The sequence below is a fragment of the Diplotaxodon limnothrissa genome, linkage group LG12 (assembly GCF_057381915.1).
Source record: "Diplotaxodon limnothrissa isolate DT_005_m linkage group LG12, D_limnothrissa_male_GT1.1, whole genome shotgun sequence".
NCBI lineage: Eukaryota > Metazoa > Chordata > Actinopteri > Cichliformes > Cichlidae > Diplotaxodon > Diplotaxodon limnothrissa.
This window is the reverse complement of record NC_140607.1, coordinates 36,633,462-36,656,566: the sequence shown is the minus strand read 5'-3', so window position 1 is coordinate 36,656,566 and position 23,105 is coordinate 36,633,462. Positions and strand designations below refer to the sequence as shown.

General features: G+C 42.8%; 1 protein-coding gene across 1 annotated transcript in view; it reads left to right on the top strand.

Annotated features, from left to right (window-relative positions):
- rasgef1ba (RasGEF domain family, member 1Ba) overlaps positions 1-18,103 on the top strand; it is a 28,599-nt gene extending 10,496 nt beyond the window's left edge. Inside the window, exons 5-14 of the mRNA XM_085367558.1 lie at positions 2,399-2,614; positions 3,081-3,155; positions 3,991-4,086; positions 4,573-4,675; positions 6,794-6,873; positions 8,173-8,268; positions 11,883-11,978; positions 12,446-12,569; positions 13,326-13,398; positions 16,687-18,103. Coding sequence (XP_085223684.1) covers positions 2,399-2,614; positions 3,081-3,155; positions 3,991-4,086; positions 4,573-4,675; positions 6,794-6,873; positions 8,173-8,268; positions 11,883-11,978; positions 12,446-12,569; positions 13,326-13,398; positions 16,687-16,711 — 984 coding nt within the window. The 3' untranslated portion in view covers positions 16,712-18,103. The remainder of the gene's footprint in view (positions 1-2,398; positions 2,615-3,080; positions 3,156-3,990; positions 4,087-4,572; positions 4,676-6,793; positions 6,874-8,172; positions 8,269-11,882; positions 11,979-12,445; positions 12,570-13,325; positions 13,399-16,686) is intronic.
- The last annotated feature ends 5,002 nt before the right edge of the window (positions 18,104-23,105 follow it).

Below are 23,105 nucleotides of genomic sequence, written 5' to 3'. Positions count from 1 at the left end.
TTTATTTTGCATGCTACGTTTTTATGGTAATTTTGATAGATTTTTAGTAGCTCTCACATGATTTAGACACACGAGGTGCCTGACATACCTGGAGAAACTGAATATTCAGATGGAGGCAGGTGTGCTTTGCACCATTGTGAAGTTGGTACTGCAAGAATCTTTGCATAAGAAGCTTAAACAGACAATGGGACCGATATCTTCATTGGCCACAACCATTGCATAGTGAAAATCTGATTCTGATTATTGCATGGTATCATATTGTAATTCACTCTCACCTCTAAACTGTGCATTGTATCAAAGATAACAAAGGAACTCAAAGGCAACAATGTTGGAGTATCAGTTTCTCCTGAATGGGGAGAATCAGTTTTCATCTATGTTCAACATTAACAAATACGACACCAGGCACCTTGAAATAATGCAAGCACACTTTTAAAAACTGGTTTTTATAAAAGACTAAATTCAAGTTCTAACATTAAAGACATGAAACCATGAAACATCTCACTTGTGTTAAACTCGATTCACTCGCACACGGATTATGCCGACTTCACAGATTAATGCTGAACACCAGGGAGGTCTCGTTTAGTTGGCTGAGAGCTACTTCTGCCGCATCGTGACTTGGCACCATGCGCATGTTTGTAGTTTAAAACAATCCGGCCCAGTACACCTTTTACTCTGCTCATTAGTTCTGGTTGAATGAACGTCTAAAAACAGTCGGGCCTTTGCTTTGGGTCAGGTGGTGCTCCACAGGAAATGACACCAGTCAGCCAAGAATAACAGGACCTCTAGTGATATGATGGCATAACCCAGCCATGTGCTCAGAAGTGTCGACTTGCACTGAGCAGTCGTCTGCCACCTCAGGACCGCTGCCAGTGTTGACGGTGAAGGGAATCGCATGCCACTGCTAGGCTCACTCGGTCGTAACGCCAAAAGTTGGGGTGAGCAAATGTGACTTCCTCTGCTTAGAAATGTGACGCATGCCGTTGTCTCCAAGATCCGAGACTATATTTACCCGACCCTGGCCTGTCCTCTGTTTGTGGTGGGGACAGAAGCTACGGCAGATGGTTCACTGTGAAGTGGATTTTCACTGGTGGCATGTCTCGCTGTTGTCCAACTGTGCAGGAGCACGGTCAAGCATTAGCAGAGTTAATACAGTGTTTATCAGCCGGGTTTATTGCAGTGTGTGAGAGAGGACTGAGTGTAAGTGTGCAACTAATGAATCTTAATGTTTGTTTTGCAACAAATTCTTTCTTTTCCTGTTCAGACAATTTTTTTTTAAAGTTTGGAACTAATTAATGTCTTCAAACTGTAAGCATCGATCTAGAAACAATTGGCAACTATCAAAAATCGGATTTTGGCATTTTTCACTGTTTGTTGAGAATCTACAGCACAGCACTCGTACATAAAACCTGATTTTTCTCTCTGCAGTTTCATTTTTCATTCTGGCAATCACCCCTTGCCAAAAACTGCAGTGTCCACAGAGCCACAGCTGATTGGCTGACACATGAATGTGTCTCTTCATGTGTCATTGCACCTATCACAGCCACATCACCCACAAACAGATGCATTAGTTGCGCCCTGGGAAGGGAATTTCAGAAAAAGGTCCCGCCTTGACTGTTTCCAGCAGAGCGATGAAAGCCCGCTCATTTTTATCCCCAATGTCTGAGTGCAGCACAGACTCGTCATACTTGATTGCTGTTTAGACATCCAGCCCTCCACATCCATTATAAAGCTTGGGTGTTCTTTCCCACCCCTGTTGAACTTGGTCTTGTTGTAGATCCCAGATTCTGGAGGCTGAATTGGCAGAAAGTTCAGAGATGAGAGATGTGGCCATGAAGGGGTTCTTGGGATCATTCTGCCTTCTCATCATACACAAAATCAGATACACATGTTCTCTTTCCCTCGACCGGCCGTCTTATACAACTTCTATGCTAAAGTGGAGCAGAGAGGAAACTGTTATCTAATCGTGGCCTGTTTGAGTCACAGGAAAGTTTCAAAATAAGATGACCTCTCAGCCAGTAAGCCAAGAGTCCCCTGCCCTATTCCCCGTGAGCTGATGAGAATTATTAATAAACCTGGCAGGAAGAATTTTGTGTAACATTGTGATTGATATTGTAGTAAATGAAAAAAGGCTCATTTTTCTGCAATTTACACTTTGATGGCTGTTCTGTGGCTCTGGACTGTGAACTTGCATCTTTCATCACCTGCACCACCCTGAAACGCAAAACAAGCAAAGTTAAAGTACAAGGTTAAGAGTTGGGTGTTCTTTAATGTGAAAACAAGCTTCATATGATACCCAGTACTGTTTCTGAAGATGCTAGTAAAGCTAAAGTTCCTGGCAGATGGCATACTAACCTAAAACTGAGTTCCAGCAAACAGATTTCCTTCTTTCTCCTCACAGATTTACAGGAAGGCAGTCAGCCAGATGAGCCAGGGCCTCATCAGGAGGTTGACGGTGCTCAGCCAGTACGAGGAGGCGCTGGGCAAAATCAACGCCACTGCGGCTGAGAGGCTCACGGTTCTAAAAGCGAAGCCTCAGGCAGCCATACAGAGAGACCTGCTGTCTATCTGCAATGACCCCTTTACCGTCGCCCAGCAGCTCACACACATAGAGCTGGTAAGAGAAGCAGTTCTTAAAAATCTGTTTAAATGTCATTTATTTTGAAGTAAGCTCTAAATGTGACCTTCCAAGGAGCAGTCTGAAACCGCATCACTGAGACACACACAGAAGTCAAAGAGAAGCAGGCCAGATCGATATCAGAGAGGGCGACGCATGTCAGAGCAGGACCAGATCTCTGTGATGGACTGATAAATCAGTGTGGTGATTGATTGATTTGAAACAGTGCTGCTTAACCACAGTCATTACATATCAGCTAAATCAATGTGAAAAACAGGGTTTAATTGGTTTTTTTTTTACAAAGGTTCTAAAAAGGGAGATAAAATGTAGGCTTTAATGATGCGAGATAAGTCCCAAACTAACTTTGAACAAGTAGGGAAACCATCTGGTGACTAAACCTTTTACGGTCCTGGTGTGATGCAAACTGTTCGTGGATTCTCAGAGATTTTTCTTTCTCCCTTTTCAGGAAAGACTGAGTTACATCGGACCTGAAGAATTCGTCCAGGCTTTCGTCCACAAGGACCCTCTGGATAATGATAAGGTAATGACTGCATGCTTCAGAATACATCAGCAGATAAGAAAACACATACAGTAGTTATGCAATTTTTTTTTTTTTTTTTGGCTGAAATCTGGTGTGTAGACTTGATTTGTCTCCGATGGCCTAGTTTCTCTTCCAGAAGGATGTTAAGTTTACACAGCGCAGTAACTGCCTGCTGCATGGGTCAAAGTGAGGGCAGGTTATTTGCAGACGTTAGCAGCAGACCACATATCCGCTCCCCTCACACACTCAATCACACCACAATTTCCTCAAATCATCCCAGTGTCTGGATTAGATGGGCATGCATGCACCCCATCTCCTAGCAACCACTACTGCCAAGGGTTTGCATTGGTAAGGTGTGTGTGTGTTTTGGGGCGGTGTGGTCTCTTTTCTGGCGTTTGGCTGCTAGGCAACGGGCCAGTTTTTTGGAAGCCAGGGTGATGGGGGTTAAGGCTGCCTTTGTTCTTTTAGGCTAGCTTGCCTCGTACCCCCAACGAGCCACTTGAAAACACGGGGATAACTCAGTCTGTCTGCATAAAAAGCGACATGTTCAGTGGCGGGAACTCGGCATGGGCGCGAGTGGCGTAAGGCTCGAGGAATGTGTGGAATTATATCAAGAGGAATCCACACAAAGAGCCAGCATGCGTAATGTGAATAACATTGACCGCTATTGTGCTTATAGATGAAAAGCAGGGGGAAGCTGAGTATTATTGGCTGCACAGGTCCACTCATTTATTTTTATTTTTTTAATTTGTTGAATCGATTGACATCGACTGGCTTTGCTTTTAACTTCAGTTCTAACTGAAGGTGGGTTTTCTTTGGTGTTTTTTTTCTGCAGAATTGCTTCAGTGATCACAAAAAGGCCAGCAACCTGGAGGCCTATGTCGACTGGTTCAACAGACTCAGTTATCTGGTGGCTACAGAGATCTGCATGGTAGGTAACAAACAGCAAGCCAAGCAGTAAACTTCACTGCTAATGAAGGCGGATTGTTGATGGTACACAACCACTGTTATCTTCATTAGGGATAAAATCGCAAGGTTAATTTTTCAGATAATTGTTTAGTGAATGAAGTACCCAAAGAAATGTTCACAGCTCAGTTTACACTAGATTCTTGCGTAATACATTAAAATATGGCCGAACCATAGGCTGTAAATAAAAGATGGACGTAGCTTTCATGTCCCAAAAGTCCAGCTGAAAGAGGAAGTTCCCTAAAACAAGGTTAAACAAGGCTGCGGTGTCTGGGACAGGCTAAATAAACACTTTTCATGCTTGTCAAATAAAATAAAGAAAGAAACAAAAACTCCCCGACAATGATTACAACCTTTTCGGGGAACAGCACTTCGCTGTTTGGTAAATGTGTTTGTTGGAAATAAAGCTGAGGCATAATGCAGTTTTTAATGTTCTCCATTTTGTTAACAGCCGGGGAAAAAGAAGCACCGAGCCCGAGTCATCGAGTTCTTCATCGACGTGGCGCGGGAATGCTTCAACATCGGCAACTTTAACTCCCTCATGGCCATCATATGTGAGTTGGAGTTCTCTTTTTTTCTCTCTGAGATAAAGTTTTGTTTCATTGCTGCACAAAACCTGAAGCGATTGTTCCCACAAGGTGATGCTTTGCACTTTCCTCATTCAGACGTGCACTCTGCACTTGCTTCCTCCTGTGTAGGCCTCTGCACAGAGCTTGTTGTCTTGTGGGCATCATCATAAATTTGATTAGTGCTATAAATTGCAGTTTGTTTGTTTTGTTCATGCTGCGGTGCAGTCGCCCCGTGGCAGTAACCTCTCCTGACATTGTCTCAGTTCATTTCCACCTTACGTAATTTTCTTCAGTTTAATATTATGAGTGAAACTTGGCAGCAGATGGAGCGGAGTTCATGCAGATAATTGTCTTGATGGAATTTGTTCTTTGGTCACTCAGACAGTTTTTCCCATGGCTTTCTGCTACGTCTGCTTGTACTTACAGAATCACTCTTATATAGTCACTGCAAAGTCTGCACATTGTAAAATACATTTATGAACCTATTGTCCCTACTTCCAGTGTCTGCGCTTTTGAAAAATAGCCCAAAAGGTATAAAATTGCAGGACAAAGAGTGTGAATTATCAAGCCAATAGTTGCTGAACTCGAGGCGTATCACTGATGGAGTTTCCATTCTTCACTCTGTACAATGGCTGAACTATAAGCATATTGTATCCTGGTCTTTTGAGGTTACTTTCAGTAGAGAAATTGATATTTCCGCCTCTTCTATGTAATTTCTCTCCACATTCTGCCCATTGTGGAGCAAACCCGGGTTGTACTAAACAGCTGCAGGGGTTAACGTGTCTCTAAAAACAAGATTAGTTTCGATAAATGTAACCAGGCTAATTCCAGATCAGAAATGAGAAAAACACTGAGGCCTAAGAGGTTAGAAGACTCTCTGAGTCTCGGAGGATTTAGAGGAGAGCGTGTCTGGTCATCGGTGCCTGAGGGCGGGTGGAGAGTCTTTGCGTCCACTACAAACAGGGAGCGGACTCGGGACTGGAAGAGGGCATAAACCGGGCAGATGGTCAGCACTGACCAGAGAGTGTGAGCACACAGGGGAGGAGGGAGGGAGAGAGGGAGAAAGGGAGGAGAGGATATTGGAGTGCCAGCTGTCCTCTGTCCTCCCCAGAGACGGCGAGGAAGAGAGCCACAGGCAAATCCTTCTACACCAGCCTCGTCTCCAGGGACAGTGTGTTTGTGATGCTTTTAAAGGGTTATTACCCCCCAAAAGAGATCATTTACCATCAGCTGTGTCTCCATGAGCAAATACATTTATTTTTTCAGGTCTTGAAATATCCAGATTTGGTTTTCCTTCCTGTCTAAACTGGATCAGAAAAGAAAAAGAAGGGCATTATTATCTAAACTACTGCATGGCTAGAATCGGCCTTGGAGTTAAGTGACCATTTAATTCATTAAAAAAACAACAAAAACCCCCAACTGTCAGTGTCTTCTTGTCATTGGCGACATTGTGACTGCGCTGAAAAGAAGAAGACATTAACGGTATAATAATCATCTCGTATGTGTCCCAGAGGGACCACTACAGCTAGCACCTGTCCTTCTTCACACTGGTCTCTTTGTGAGTGGATGGAGCCGTTTCCCAGGCAGCACACGTTCTGACACACAGCGTCACATGCCTCCGTGGTTCGGCCTGCATTCGCTTCCGTCCCTCGGTGCTGTGTAAAAGCCAAACTGTCTGCTGGGAATCAAAGTGAGTTCAGGGAGAACACGAGGCTTCGCGGTTTCGAGTTTTATATTTCTGTCTGTGAACCGGAGTTCTTTAGAGTACCCCAGGGCTGTTTTTGTGGTGTTGTTCTGCTCTGTTGGTGACCCTTCGCTGCCTGAACCTGCACCGGGCACACACAGAGGATTACCATATGGGAAGCAGAGTGCTGGGAGGGGAAACAAGGCGTGTGTTAACTCTATTGTTCCTGCTGCCCTGCTGCACCAGAAGAAGCAACGTAAAGAAAGAGAAGGGGAGGCAGAGGGGGGGAGGAAGGGTGGAGGGGGATGTGCGTCTGTCTGGCTGAATGGGGAAAATGCCATGTGTTAATGCGATCGTGTTTGCACGGGCGTGTGATATCTCTCTCATGGCCTTTGTTTTTGTGTGTGTTTGTGTTGCAGCTGGGATGAACATGAGTCCGGTGTCACGGCTGAAGAAGACCTGGAGCAAAGTCAAAACAGCCAAGTTTGATATTCTAGAGGTGAGTTTGTATAAAAGAGATTTACTTTGACCAGCGCTCAGGAAGTGAGTGTTTTATAATCTCACTTTTAATAATTCAACTCTTAAGTTTTTCCCACGCGTAGTGGCAGTGTTGTGGTAAACACTTATGACAAATCTAGTTGTGGGTTTGCGGGGGAGCTACTGCTGTCAGTGATTTATTGGGTAAGAGAGAAAAACAGGGTCATTCTGAAAGCTTTTGCAAGCGTGGATCTGAGTGGGAGAATAAAGGGTTTGCTGTCCATGACTAAGATCGCTCATAAATCCAGAAAAAACAGAGACTCTCAGAACTGAGCTAGTTGAAGCCTTTCTCTTAAACCAAAGCACATGATAGCCTTTTCCAAGTTTAGTATGAACATCTGAGTCTGAAGGTTCAGTTTTAAGTCAGAACATGCAAAGTGCAGAAAAGAACAAAAATCGAACACCTATGATTGTTCTTGGTACATTCTGGAAGAAAAATAAGGGGAAATTTGATGATTCTGTCGGGATCAGGTGGAAATAAATGGAGCCCAGCAGCCGGGAGGACCAGATGTTAAGGTGTAACTGGGTGTGCAAATCACGCAGCCCTGCCTTCCTCCCCGAGGTGTGTGAGAAAACCCAGCATACCGCAAGAACACGTTCAGTGAGCCCAACGGGCCATCAGTCGGCCCTTTTGAAATAGATCTGACGAGTGAGTCTGGGACGCTCTGCGAGACCTGAAAGGGTTTCAAAGACTCGAGTTCTTTAGGTTTTCTTCACGTCTCACTGGAGATCATCCACGTCGTTCCTCTTCTGCTGGCTCTTGTTCCTTTTGTCAGTCGCACCCTTCTTGATGCTTTCCTTTTATCTTTATCTTTTGTCCCTCTGAGGATTTCTTTTAGGTGAATCCCAAACTTTGTGTTTGAGTTAATTTGCTGCTTAGTTTGTTGAAAGTCGCAGACCCAATGGCATCGTCTGTTTGTTGATTGTTTTATAATCCCCCCCCCCCCCCCCCCCCCCCCCCCCATATGTGACTACATCCTATGTCACAATATTTGAAACCTGAGGATACTTGGTCGTCATGGTGAAAACTAAAACTAATAATAAAACCACATTTTATATAATTTTCACTGAAGATTTGTTCGAGTTTCAGAGTTTCCTTCAGTGACTTTCACTTTCTTGTCAACTAGTATTATCCAGGCACAGAGTTAGCACTTCCACTGGTGTTAAGCCAAAACACATGTCGCCGGCTTTTTGGGCCATCAGATCCACTCACATTTCAGAGGCATGTGCTCACACAGACTCTGTATTTGTCTCTCCACAGCACCAGATGGATCCTTCCAGCAATTTCTATAACTACAGAACAGCACTGAGAGGAGCCACGCAGAGATCAATCACCGCCAACAGCAGCAGAGAGAAGGTGAGGCCTTGATGTTCCCGCATTTGATGGTGGCGTGTTTACGGGAGATTGTCTATTCTGAATATTTAAATGTAATCTTAACTTTCCAACTGGTTCACCTGTAGTTCAGCTCCCATCTGAACGCCTTGTGTCGGGCAGAAAGAGAGCAAATTAAATATGGACGATGACATTTGAAGCGCAACATTTGTTGCATCGGATTCACAATTCTGGGAAAAGCTGCGATTCCGATTATTTATTTCTCTTTGCCAAAAAGATGACAGATATTTTCGTACTGAATAACAGACCTTTATTAAAAGATGGACGTAACCATGGTGATGTCAGACGTTGGATTGTGGACAAAGACATCTGCTAATTAAGCGACACCCTAATAAAAATAATAAAGAATATCGCTCACCCACTAACTTTGAGGTCTTTGCCATTGATCAGGATGTAAACATTTTTTTGTTTGTTATTTATTTTGTTAAGTTGGGCATTTTAAGACTGGGAGTCTATGAGGATTGGATTCAGCCTCAAGTGGCCAGTCAAAGAACTGCAGTTTTTGGAGTTTGCTGCTTGATACTGACACATCAAGCAGCCAGTGTTTATGCAGACCCAAGAGTTTGAACAGCTGGACATGTGAACACCAGACTTTGGTTTACAATTCATGTAAACAGTCAGAGACACTTATAGTGAACGGTGGCTCGGTGTCTTTACTATAAACCATTTGACAGCTGTCGTGACCTTTCAGTGGTGACGTGTGTCACAGCGGGGACGTATTACGCTTGACTGCGGTTATGCAAAAAGTGGAGACCTTATCTCAGACTTTATTCTCATGCACTGTGACGTGGAAGGAAGTGTTTGAGGCAGTGCAGAGAACCAAAGCGGCGTATCTTGAAATCGTCTGCACAGTGTGTTCCCGTGATATTTACAGCATCAGCAGCCTCCGGGGAGGACTGCAGAGGGACGGAGGTTACATAACAGTGTAGTGCAGAGGGGACGCAGAGGTCAAGTTATGAGGGTCAAAACATGAGGAGGGTCTGAGTTTCTTCCTCATCAAAGATGCTTTGGAATGAAACGAAAACATGGCCTCCTGCCAGATCACATAGCGTTCTCTGCTGCTTCGACCCACCCTGACCGAATGCGATCCGCCCCGAAGCTCGTGGGCTGCCAGACATTAGTGGTCAGCCTCTCGTCCCGTCATCATGTTTAAAAAAAAGGTGTTTTTATTTAGTGGAGACAAAGTGTACTGTCGATGTGTGTGCAGCTCCCTGTGGTTCGTGAGGGATGTCCCCCCTTTTTTCGAGCAAAGATATGCAAACAGTCCAGTACAAGAGGTCAGGGTCATGAAATGGAAAGTTCCCAAGAAGTCTGGTATGTTCCTGCATGTGACCTCTCCTTTTGGGGGGTCGGGGGGTGTTTATAGTGTCCGTCAGGCACTCGCAGAGCTTCAGTCTGACGACGTGTGTTTCAGCCTATTCTTGCTGTAGGTTTTGTTCTTTGCAGTGAGGACAGAAAAGATTTAACGATCCAACACTTGTTGCTATGTTGGCTCATTTGCTTGAAATAACATGTTAACAAAATGCCGAACAGCTGATCTAAACCAGACTCGGTGGATCGTGTTTGGTTGTGTAGCAACTATTGTGAGATATTTTATAAGGAAGAATGTGGCAACAGCTCCAGTTTGGACAAAGTTGCATTGCATACTCTTCTTCTAAGACTTGTTTTAACCAGATGGAGACAGTTAATTAAGAAGATAAAGGGTCATTTCACCACAAAATAAAATTTGACAGTGTTTCCCTCGCCTGCAGCGCTATTTTTTGTATGTAAGAACTATTATCTTCTACACAGTTGTGCAGAATAAATATTGCCTGTACCATTAACGGTGTGACCCTCGGCTCGGATGTAATGTTTACCTAGCTGCATGCTTGTAAACAAAGAGAACTGCTCGACCGAGTATCGAGTAGGTCAGATGTGGAGAGTTGGGAGGCCAGGGTGACACCTTAGGTTTAATGTTAAGGTTTAAAGTTTAATGTTTAACTTGATGTGGTGGTAAGGTCTGCGACAATGCTCAGGAAGGCGCCTGCTCGGGTCCGAGCGATGCACTCAGGTGGATATACCAGGAACGACTACTTGGCCGTCAGGTATCCAGCTCTCCGTCTGCATGTCATCAACAGAATATTATCAAGGCTTCAAAATAAGATCCACATGGATGTTATAAACCCAAGGTTTCCCAGCAGCACACTGGATTGTTACAAGCTTACAAGTGTTTTCTTAATTTGTCAGTGGTTTCATAATTGCTCGTATCGACATAGCTGTGGATTAATTGTTTGGACCAATTGCAATCCCCATTTTAAAGCAACTGTATTCGGGTGATTCAGTCATCTCTATTACAGAAATGTTGCACATTTCATCAACTTTAAGGTAGATTTCATTTTGCTACAAAATCCAGCCTCCCTTCGGCTTCCAGGCCTTTAACACCTTCTCATGTCCAGCTGTGAAAACGACTTCCTTTCAGCTCCTGCAGGCTTTTTTTCCTTAAACTCTCCGTGTGTGTACGCGCCCGTGTGTGCGTGCGCGTGTGTGTATGACAACAGCCCTGAGATCACGCACACAGGCAGGCTCTTGTAAACATCCTGCCCCTGCAGACCCCTCGCTGTACTTGATGTTCTGACTTTGTGACTTCACCGAGGCCTCGTTAAATGCAAGTCAGCTGCACCCAACTTTTGTCAAAGGACGGTGTGGAGACATAATTTCACACAAACAGGCGTGCAATCCGAGCCGGCCAAGAGCAGCTTTAGAAGAACACGAGGAACAAAAAGCACATGAGCGAGATTCGCTGGCTTGGCTTGAAAAATGATTTTGTGGGAAGAACTAAAAACAAAGGGTGTGGGCGGCTTGTACAAGTACAGCGTCTGACACAGTGACTTTGTATGAATAATAGAAAGTGCAACACAAATGTAGGTTTGAAGAAGAGCTCAGTGTGTTGCTTTTCCTTCGGTTGCTCCTTTGAAAGCTCCATGAATGTTTAATGTTGGGTGGGGACAGTGAGGAGAGAGGTGACAGACTGAGGAGTTTTATAGGTCAGTGTGCCACTTTACAGCAGCCTTCAGTATAAAACATGTTTTGCTTATGAGCCGTATCAGATGATAAATGTGAGCCAGAAAGTTGAATCCTCTAAATAACCCACCAGCTTACAACCTGCTGGTGCTTCTTCCTTATTTCCTCCGTGTGTGTGTGTGTGTGTGTGTGTGTGTGTGTGTGTGTGTAGACAGACAGACATGCAGTGACCTAAATCATTGTAAGTTATGGCAATGAATTATTTAAGTAGCTTTTAAGGGGAATTCTTCTTCTCTGGAAAACTGACCTCTTTACCTCAGACTCACTTCCCCATTAGTTGTTTTTTCTGTTTTTTTTAGCTACAGGTTGTATTTTTACACCCTGCTACAGACTTCTGTAGTTGGAAAACTCGCTAGTTTTACTGTGTGTTTCTCCTGTGAAGCAGAGATCCTCTTTGTGAACCGTAATCCTTTTTGAATCGCTGTTTAGAAAAGAGCACACACCTACGAGTCATAAGGAAATCCCCCTTATATCTGCTCGCTGATATTAAATCCCTTTCTGTTTCTGTTGCCCTGCAGATTGTCATCCCTTTCTTCAGCCTGCTCATAAAAGACATCTACTTCCTCAATGAGGGATGTGCCAACAGGCTGCAGAACGGCCACATCAACTTTGAGGTAAACTGAATTTGATATTTCCCAACGGGAGATTCCCCTCACATGACTTTCAGTGTCAGACAGCGTCGCGATATTTACTACACATGGAAACAAATTTTGGGCTGTTTACTACCACTTCTCTAAAGACTGCTGGGAAATGCAGAAGTAAGGCTTGAGTGTGCAAATATCAGCTGTGTTTCCATGATGACCAGTGACCAAACACTATTTCCACTCGTGGCTGGTCACAGCTACCCCGAATCAGACTATTTTAAGGACTGATTCTATCCTTGGAAATAGGCTGCTGCTGAACCACGTCTGTATCCTGCCCTGTTATGAAATAAATAAGTGTATTTGAACACATTAACACTTCTTAACAGCTGACGAGTACCGCAGTGTGGCGCTACCCCTAACCTCATTCAAAGGCAGTCTTTTCATTTGAAACATGTCGATTCCTTCTGAATAACCAACCTGTGTCGTTACTGTTTCAGAAATTCTGGGAGCTCGCCAAACAAGTGAGTGAGTTCATGACCTGGAAGAAAGTGGAGTGTCCGTTTGAGAAGGATCGCAAGATCCTTCAGTACCTGCTGACCGCTCCGGTATTCACCGAAGATGGTGAGTTCATTGAACGTTAAAGGTTATCTTAAATAAAAAAAGGAAACCAATGTGTCCATGTTAAATATGAAGCTACAGACATTAATCAAGGCTTGGTTTGACACTTTATCTATACAAGTGAAAAATTGTGCTTTTCCTCCCCTGTGTAGCTGTGTAGTAACGTTTTTGGGGGGCACGTACCATTTGATTTCAAGTCTGTAAACATGGAAATAAATGGACAAAGCCATACATGTCAATACATTTACACGAGCTCAGAAAACACCTCTAATTATACTAAGATAGTCATAGATTTAAAACTAAGGAAGCAAACCTTGTTACTTTAAATCCCTAATAGGGAGAATTGTTACTTTGTGTCAGTAATGATAAAGCGTTGGTGTGGAATGAAACAGAAGAAACCAAAATGATGTGCCCTCCGCCTCTTTGTCCTTAATCATAATAATATAGCAGTGCAGAGACTAATCCTCAGATCCTCACACACCTCGTTATCACCTCTCGTGCTCCAGCGGCACCGATAGTCTCAGTCTCCTGTAATCCACTTCAAAGTCTCGTCACCGGTTCGGGCTCCTATCGCAGTGTTATCAGAGACCGACGGGGAGTAAAATCCTCCCGACTCTGAAACGCACTGTCTGAACTGACCAATCAGCTTTGAGTATCAACAGCATTTACTACAGAAAATAGTAGAGTGAGGGGAAAATGGGTTAAGGTGGCATATAAATGTCACAGCTTTGAATGATCTTGCTCTGTTTCTCATTGCAGCTCTGTATCTGGCATCATACGAGAGCGAAGGTCCTGAGAACAACATGGAGAAGGACAGATGGAAGTCTCTGAGGTGTGTATGAACCCCTCCCCGCTCACTCTGCATACACACACACACACACACACACACACACACACTCACCCTCAGGGGCTTCGAGTCTTTCAATCACGGCTGTCACCCCGCATCCTCTGCCCGGTCTCCCCGCTGACCAGGCACACCCAGAGGGATGTAGGTCACGCTGTGAGGCTGACCCCTCACGCTACTCAATAAATGCATTAAACACACACAGAGGCTGTCATCGGTCTTCCAGGCCACGCCGTCGCTTGCACACGCGCGTGTAAAGACATCAGTCATTTTCACACAATTACATCTTATGTGCGCAATAACGCCATACCCTCCTGTCACACAGTACTGTGTGTGTGTGTGTGAGAAGATGGATGAGAGAAAAATGTCTTTGTTCAGGTGGCTCTAAGCCCCAGAGAGCTGACGGAGGGATATTTCCTCGCTTCAGCATCACGCTGAAGTTAAATTGACACGAACTGAGTCAGGGATGCGTCGCTTCTCCGCTGAGAACTGTTAAGATCAGATTCATTTATGTGGCCGTGAAAAATTTGCGGATTTTAAGTTTTCAGTTATTAAACTACAAGAAATTGCTGTAAAAACAACAGATGGCTGAGAAAACACTCTGCCCTTTCTTTGGACTCGCATTAATGTTGCAGCTCTCACTAGAGGTTCACACTAAGAACAGGATAATCCTCATTCTGTTAGCAGATGAACTCATGAATTCCTCTTTGAGCCTTTAATGAAGTACAGCAGCGATTGGTCCAGCTCCAAAAGCCATTTTCTAAAAACATTTGGGGTGTTTTTAGCCTTTATTATAACTTATTTAAGTTACATTGTGAGGTAGAGGTGGGTAGGTGGCACAATATGAAAGGAAGTAAAATTTAACGTGGGAAATGGTAACTGACCAGTGTTGGGTAAGTTACTTTAAAATAGTAACTTAGTTACATTACTAGTTACTTTGAAACTTTGGTTTTACTCAGAATTCTCTTGTTAATGTGTTGCTTCCATAACTTTGCCAGTCTTCTAGCTTGCTTACTTGCCACAAGTGCACTGTGCCACCTACCAATAGAAAGGAAAAGATAATGTGCATATTTCCACGAGAGAAATCCCACGCCTGGACCGTCGTTGACCGCCGCCATGATTCTAGCCTACGTCACAGAGTCATGTGCGCCTTTTACATCAACACAAAAACTGCAGTCGTGGTGCTTTCGATTGTACTCAGAACTCGGAAATTCTGCCTTCTGAATAGGAAGATGTAGGTAACACCAGACTGCAGATGAGCTGCATACAGGGCTGGACTGGGACAGAAAATCGTCCCGGGCATTTTGACTAGAGACCGGCCCACCATTATAGGAAAAATCATAAAGCCTTTGAATGAAAACAAACGCTGTTGTGACAGTGATGTTCACTGTTTTGATGGTATATATGCATCAATCTATCAATCGTTTGTTGTAAGATTCAGATAATTATTTTTTAAAAGCTAGACATTTTAAATGAGAATAAGAAAGAAAAGTATTTCTTTGTGCCCCCCTCTCCCTGTTAATGCCCTACCTGCCCCCCTGGCAACACTTTGCTAGATCCGCACTTGCACAGTTACCAGCTGTCAGCTGCTTAAAAAAGGATCCTGGTGTTATTTGTCTCTCAGAAACAGTTCATAACTTCAACTCATCCATGTCACCTAAAAGGTAAACCTGTTTCTCCTTTTCACCTCAATAAGAAACGCGTAATATTTCCTCTGAATACCAGACGGGACGGTTGGCAACTCTAATAACTTATGAACAAAATAAAGTTCAACATCATTAACTTCATAGCACCACCCAGCTGTATAGAAACTCCGTCATGCTAGCTAGCACGCAGTACGGAAAAAGTCAGAATAACAAAAATAAACTCCACCTAAACTTGGTTCATATCTGACCCAGAGAGACTGCAGGTCATAACTTCTTACCTGAAGTTCAGTTCACACTTGGACCGGCGGCCGCCTCGGGTCTCTTTTCCTTCTGCGTCCCCTTTCCTTCATCCACCTGCTGCCTCCACCACTTGCTAATGTTACTGAATCTGTGGAAGCTCCGCGATAGCCACCACACGAAGTAACGAGTAACGAGCCTATCTAAATCCCAGTAACGAGTAACGCGTTCCTGATTTTGGCATAATAACTAGTTACCGTGCTCGTTACCACAATAACGTAGTTACTGTAACGCGTTACTTAATAACGCGTTAGTCCCAACACTGTAACTGACATTAATAAATAATTTATTTGGGTGAACTAAAGAAAAAAGTAGTAGTTAGGTTGTAGTTCAGCCTTAAACTCGCTAGCAGACATCCCCACTCGCAGCAACGTTGGCCTTATTTCTGCTCCCAAGTGTCCAAAGAAAGGCAGCTTTGAAACTTCTGCCATATGAAGGACAATGCCAGTGCAGCTTCTCCACCCTGCTCTCACACAGACCTGATTGCAAGTTTTCTTTTTAAAATGTGGATGCAAGAAAGGAAAAATGGATGTAAAACTACACCAAGTATGTATGAACAGTGACCACATGACTCAGAGCGTGACAGCCATGCTTCAGATCGCCAAGCTGACCCCACACATGCGCAGCCACCCACATGCAGACAGACGTATGAATCAGATCTTCTGGCAGGGGTCAAAGGTGAGAGCAGGTTTTTGGATCGGCAGCCTTGCGAGTGTTGGGTTAAGCCCAGCCGGGGTGAATCCACTTAGCTGTGTGTGTGTGTGCACGTGTGTGTGTGTGTGTGTGCACGTGTGTGTGGGCGCGTGTGTTTGAGTGTGTGTGGTCACGTTTCCTGAGAGCCTGCCAACCCTGTTTGTCCCCTGAGCTTTGCCTCCACTGCGACACGATCTGTCACTTTATTCCGGCCGAGCTGCGTCAGCAGAACGTGCTGCCGTGCCCAGCGCTGCCCGTCGCCCCCTACATCCACACACGTTACACCTGGAAATCCACTAAAGGCAGACTGTTGCTGTGGCGGTCGCTGTGCTGGACCTTAGGACTGTAAAATTCCAGCAGATTTGCTTAAATCTGTCGTATTAAAAGCATCCATCCTGCAGGGAAAAGGGAAACATTCATGGAAGTCGTCCAAGATATTTTGCAGTTGGTACACTGTAAAAAATTTGACAAAGAGCAGAAATTAAGGATCCTTAATGTTTCAGGTTCTTAAAGATGAATTGCACAGTCATGCTTCACATTCCTCAGCCATTTTTGCAAGAGGCTGAGCACTGCAATCATTAAACATCGCTGTGATGAAAGTCTGCAGATTCTAACGGTGCTGTCTTTCTTTGCCCCACAGATCCACTCTGCTAAGCAGGGTGTAAACCTCTGAAGAAACCAGAATAACGTCGAACCCAACAAGTGAGCCCGCGTGCCCCGTCAGCATCGCTGTTGTCCAAGCAAAGTATCCCCGTGTTGGAAGGGAAACGACAATCTCTGCTTCAGCTGGCGAGGACATTTGGTGTCCCGCCCCAGCTCTGCTTTTCCTTACCCTCTTGCTCTTTGTGCTGTACATTTCAGGACAGCTGTTTTTCATCTCTTTGTATGACTTTATAGTCTTTGTTTTATAAAGAAACAATACAAACCCTCACAGTTTAAAAAAAAAAAAGAAAGGAAAAAAAGGGTACCTGTGAGTGTTAACAAAGTTGGGGCTGTTGTTTCCCCGCCTCTTTTATTTTTCTCCCCACTAAAGCTACAAAGTTAGCTGCTGGTTGGCTAACGCAACAGAAACGCTACTCTGGGTTCCACAAGCCAGCGTTCTCCGTACAGAGAACCCAAACCTTAACCTATAACACTGTTTACCATTAAGCTAGACATTATTTTACTGTATCAGATCCAAGTATCTTTCACTTCATGTTTCTGAAGCTTTTGTTGTGACGTAAGGAAAACAAGAAGGCACTGGCTGCGTTTGAGAAAAGATGTAAAAGTCGTTTTTCTTGTTTGTGTTGTGTAAAATTTAGATTTTCTGAAGCAGGAAGTAACATTTCATTTGTCATTTGTCTTGACATGATTATGGTTCCAGTATGCTTCAAAGGAACTGCAGCATCAGTAAGCTTCAGGAGTTTTGGATGCTTTGAAATTTGCCTTTGAAGCGTACAGAGGCCTTTAGCAGTGAGCTAAAATGGGGTGGGGGGGTTTCATGTCTGTTTCTTATTGTTCCCAGTTATCTATGCTGAAATGCTCCTCTAGACTCTCATTCATACTTTCCTTTTGTTCCTGCGCCACCTTGCTCTCGTAGAAAAAAATGTGTCGGTGCTGCCCCCTGGTGGTCCAGTCAGAAAATAGCTGAATAATGTGAACTGAGGCTTTCTGGTTAAATTATGTCCATTTAGTTTTTATTTTTCATAATAAAGTACATTTCCACTATGTTTTATTTATACATTTGCGTTATCTCCTCATGCCAATATTTACGCTTATTTTATTGTTATTTAATTTTGTACTAGGTACATAACGTGCATAAGTAGTCCTGACTTTAATATTTTTATATAAGTTTGTATTAGACACTTATTTTACAAGGTACTAGCTCAGCGTATGAAGTTGAATATTTTTGACTGATGTCCGCTTTGCCTTGACTGCTTCTCCCTCAACGCACAGTGCTGTTGTAGTTTGTTGTGTACATACTGTATGTTCCTTTTTCTCTCCCCGTGCTCATCATTTGTATTTGGACTGTTACAATGGAATAGAGGATTGTTTATGAATGAATTAGTTGTGTTTAAAAAGAGAAAAGTTAATAAAAGGCTTAAATTTATCAGTGACTTCTGTGGGTTTGTTTTGTTTCTGGAAAATGCATTCATGACCACAGACTGTATTGAAAAGATGGGCATAGCCAAGCTCACATTCTGATGTTCTGAACCATCTTGTGCACAATCTGGTGGTTAGAGACAAGGCAACCAAAGCCCAAAGCAAACACTGCTTTATTGTCTATTTAACTTTAAATTGGACGATCATTTCCAAAATAAATAGTGTTTAATCATAACTGAAACTATCACTTGAGGCCATAAATGTTTTTTAAAAAAGAAAACTAAGAGGATCATTTTCTTATGTACGTCTATACCATCTGATCTTTTTGCCACCTGCTGGCCACCAGAAATGATGCAGGTTTAAGTCACTTCCACTTTGGCCTCACTTGTACACGTCCAGCACATTGTGATTTTGGAAGAGTTTGAACAGCAATGAGACCGCACAGCTTACAGGTTCACTTACTCACTTTGGAGTTTCTTTCTCAGGTGGCCGAGGCCTCACCGGGTACCCTAAAGTAAGAAAAATAAGAGTAAAATGTTGGTCTTGTCACTATTCTCACTCTGAAAACTCAGTATTAAGAGCATTGCGTTTCTTCAAATAAAATCACGTTTCTTTTTGTATGCATTAGTATCATTTCATAATACAGATTATTTTAAAAAACATTTTTTTTAAAAGATATTTACCAATTACTTTTCACAGAGTAATGGGGATAATGTTAGGGGTAATAATGAGTGCTATAAAACGAAGGCTAATGTTCAGAGTTGTGATTTTTTTTTCACTTTAGTATCGCTGGTAGTCACATAAGAGTCAGCAGTCAGGAGGCAGCGCTGCTTAAATATTTATCGTTCTGTTCCTTGAGTTATGGTGCTGCTCTTGTGCCACCTTCATATTATTATTATTATTATTTTTAAATGATCAATTTTGGTGGCATCTCCAAGTGCACTTTAAGAACTGGTTACTACATAGGGTTACTATCAGAAGTTCAGATCAGTTCTGGGGGGTCATGGTGGACAGACGCTTTGGGATTCAGCTTCTACTAACGGGTGAATTTCATGGTCTTCCAGCGGTCAGTAAGAGAGTTTCGCCTTCAGGCCCAGCAGTTATGTGGTGCAATGTGGTAAATAATAAACTGAACTAAAATAAATGTTGGTGCCATATTTTTGGTACCAGGATGACTCCAGTTTGGTGGAAAACTGTCGAACCTCTCGCCTGACACGACATGAATTTGTTTCGAAGCAGATTCGTCACTTTAGGGAATGAACAGGTGTATAACTGATGACTACATCCCTTCTACTTATGCTTGTTGGCTTCTTCTTCGTTATTTTTGCAGAATGTCAAACCAACTGTTCCCGGGAAGCTGACAGTAAACATTCATATTAAACTCAAACCAGCACCTCGTGTTTTTCCCCCCTGCACATCTAATCTACGCGTAATGTAACGCACATATGTTTAAGACGCATATTATCGCTCTCCTTTGAAACGTCTTTACAAAATTATAAATCAATCAAATATTGCACAAATTATTATAACCTAGTAATATTCAAAGGACTGAGTTAAGAAACAAAAAAGCTAATGTGCTTGTGATTTCTGCTCTTCACTTTGGAATTTGTGCAAGGAGACAGAAAATAGGAATGCATATTTGCCTCCATCTAGTGTCCAAATTAAGGAAGTACAACTGACAATGAAAGGTACTTTGTGCGCTTAAATTAAACAGATCCCCCCCCCCCCCCATCTCGTTTTACTATTAACAAAAAACGAACCAATATTACAACCCATTCACTATGATGTTTAAAATGAACAAAGTGCCCTAAAGTGTAGTTCAAATGGCATCGTGGCTCAAGAGTTGGGAGTTTGCCTTGTAGTCGGAAGGTTGCTGGTTCGAGCCCCGGCTTGGACGGTCTCGGTCGTTGTGTCCTTGGGCGAGACACTTCACCCGTTGCCTACTGGTGGTGGTCAGAGGGCCCGGTGGCGCCAGTGTCCGGCAGCCTCGCCTCTTTATTAGTGCCTAAAAGCATCACGTTAGATGTGATTAAAGTAGAGCTAAAACACACAATGCTGCATCAAAAACTATTAAACCACAGCGCTTATTATCACTATGATGACATTACACTGTGTTGTGCTACACATGACAAAAGAAAAAGAAAGCTAAAGAGAAAATTTCCAGTCTTGACCGGATGTAATGAGTAACAAGAAGATTTTTTTTCTCCAAATAATCCAACACTTTGCTATGGAGTTTAAAAATATGGGATTATTGCCTTTTATGTTTAGACTATACTTATGTTATTATGTTTTACGTGACACGAGTAATACTACAGAGGAACATTTTAAATTTAGCCCCATGTAATTAATGAACACGAGTTATTAGATAATAAAGCTGTATAAACAGTTATTAACAGTAATAATGTCAATAAAGTTAAACTTAAATACTCACTTTGCTGTCGTTCAAATGTACTAAGCTTTATGTTTTTGTTTGGTTGTTGGTTTCATGTGGTTAACATTAACACACACCTGATTATTAATCTCTGTCTAACTTCCACAGCATGTCTTTATCCTGTCTTCCTTCTCTCAGCCCAAACAGTCCCAGCAGATGGCCCCGCCCCTCCTTGAGCCCGACTCCGCTGGAGGTTTCTTCCTGTTAAAAGGGAGTTTTTCCTTCCCACTGTCGCCAAAGTGCTGCTCACAGGGGGTCATATGATTGTTGGGTTTTTCTCTGTATGTATTATTGTTGGGTCTACCTTACAATATAAAGTGCCTTGAGGGAACTGTTGTTGTGATTTGGCGCTGTATAAATAAAATTGAATCAAATTGTGTTATTACGCATTTATAAGCAAATAACACTTTTTGTAGCTACCAGACCAAAAGTGAGAACATCACCTCTTTTAATAATTAACTATAATAATTTTTGCTGGAGTCTGAAGTGAGAACTATGTCTTATTAATGTATGAACCTTTTCATATAGGAATATTAACCTAACAGTTACTTATTGACAGTTTAATTCAATGTTATTTATACGGTACCTTAACATATATGGATTTATATTGTAAGGTAATGACCCTAACAGTTAATTTTATTCTTGCAGTTTGAGTAAATGGTGTTTTCTGCAAGTCTGTGACTTTAATATTCAATAGACTATAAAAACCATTATGATGTTATGACCAAAACCAGTTTGCACTTTGTGAAAGAGATATCAACTGAAGTTGAATCAAGGCCGAGCTGTACTTCCATTTGATGCAAATTTGCTCCACTAGATGGCGCAATGTCCCCTACAATCTTTATTTAACGAGGCAATAAGAACACATGCGTATTTGTAATCGCACCCCAGGAAAATCAATGATTCTTTAGGAAAAGGGGTTGTTAAAAAATATAAAGTTAAGATCAGCAGTGCACATGTGAACCCATTTGAGCTGACCCTGGTAACGTGTTTTTTACATTCTTCATTGTGTAATTACAAAGATAGTATTAGTATTTGTACTTTTAACCTCCTGTGAGATTATGAAACACTGTAAACAACAACAGGAAACTCATAACTACAGCTGGTGAGGATGACCCAAACACCACACATTCCTGCTGTGAGGCCACAGGGTTTAAAAGCAGAGTCCCAATACTGCCAAAATATTCAATAATAACACAAAGTGAGGATGAGTCCTGCCAGAGTGCCCTCAAGCATGTTGTTAAAGCCCTACTGCAGCACAGGGAGGAGGTGTATATTAGCTAAACGCCTTTATTGTGAAGCTGTTTGCTCATTCAGAATACGTCCTCAGATCATCAGCCGGCCTGCTGTGACCCGAGTGCTGCAGATGAATCAGCTTTGGCCACCTGCCATTATTGTTCTGTGCCTGTCAATGGAATCTGCTGCAGGCGAGGCTGCTTCATGCACAAACACACTAGGAAAACCAATTAATCATTTGCTGGTGTGAAGGCCTGCAGCTTCAAGTCTAGACTTTAAGCTAGACAGACAACACGGCCGCACAGAGACCAAGACAAGAACATGAGCCTGTACTTACACTCATCACCTGATTAACCCATTCAAATGATTTTTGTTGTATTTCTTTAAGGCTGTGCTATTGAAAATTGTAATAACAGCATTGAAAACAGTAACAATTCCAAAATCTGTTCTCTTCAATATTTTCCCCTAAAGCTTGTGAGAAAGTGGAGCAGCCGAGAGACAAATATTTTCCTTCCTTGTAGCTGCTGTGGACCATATATCAGACCTCCACCACAGGTGGTCAGAAACATAAATCATAATATAGCTGGTGTATATCACTGTATCAGGTGCTGTTTTTGCCTCTTGCACCACTGCCCACAAGTGGACAAAAATACTTAAAGCCAGTGCAGACATTGCTTACAAATATGTGAAGTGCTAAAGCCAGGGGCGCCTCCAGAATTTTACATAGGGGTGGCATATGGGGGCCACTAAAAATATTGGCGTGGCACAGCACATACAAGTATATTAAAATTATTACCAACATAGGACAGTATTGCTAGGGGGGCAGCAAATTTTGGGGCTTGGTCAGTGCCCCCCATGCCCCCTCATGGTGGCGCCCGTGACTAAAGCAGAACTTAATCATAACACAATAAGATGATTTATCTAACCAATATCTAATCTGGTAACATCAGTTAAAGAGGCGAATATCAGGCAGCATAACCATCATAGCGAAGCAGGAAAAGTATTGAGTGTATTGATTCGAGTGATTGTAAAGCGGTCCTTAGGGACTGAGTAAAGCGCTATACAAATGCAGGCCATTTACCATTTGTAGAAGCACGCTCTGTGATACAAAATACAAAAACATGATTCATACTTAAATGAGGAAGCTGATGACAACTCAGACATGTTTCTTTCCACTACAACAAGCCACACGTTTCACTGTGTGCAGATTTCTGTTCTCTGCGCAGAGTCCGAGCTGACCAGGCTGTACGTCTGCTTCTTCTACCTGAAACCAGGCATCTAAACATGTGGATGTATGTTTTAGAAAAAGT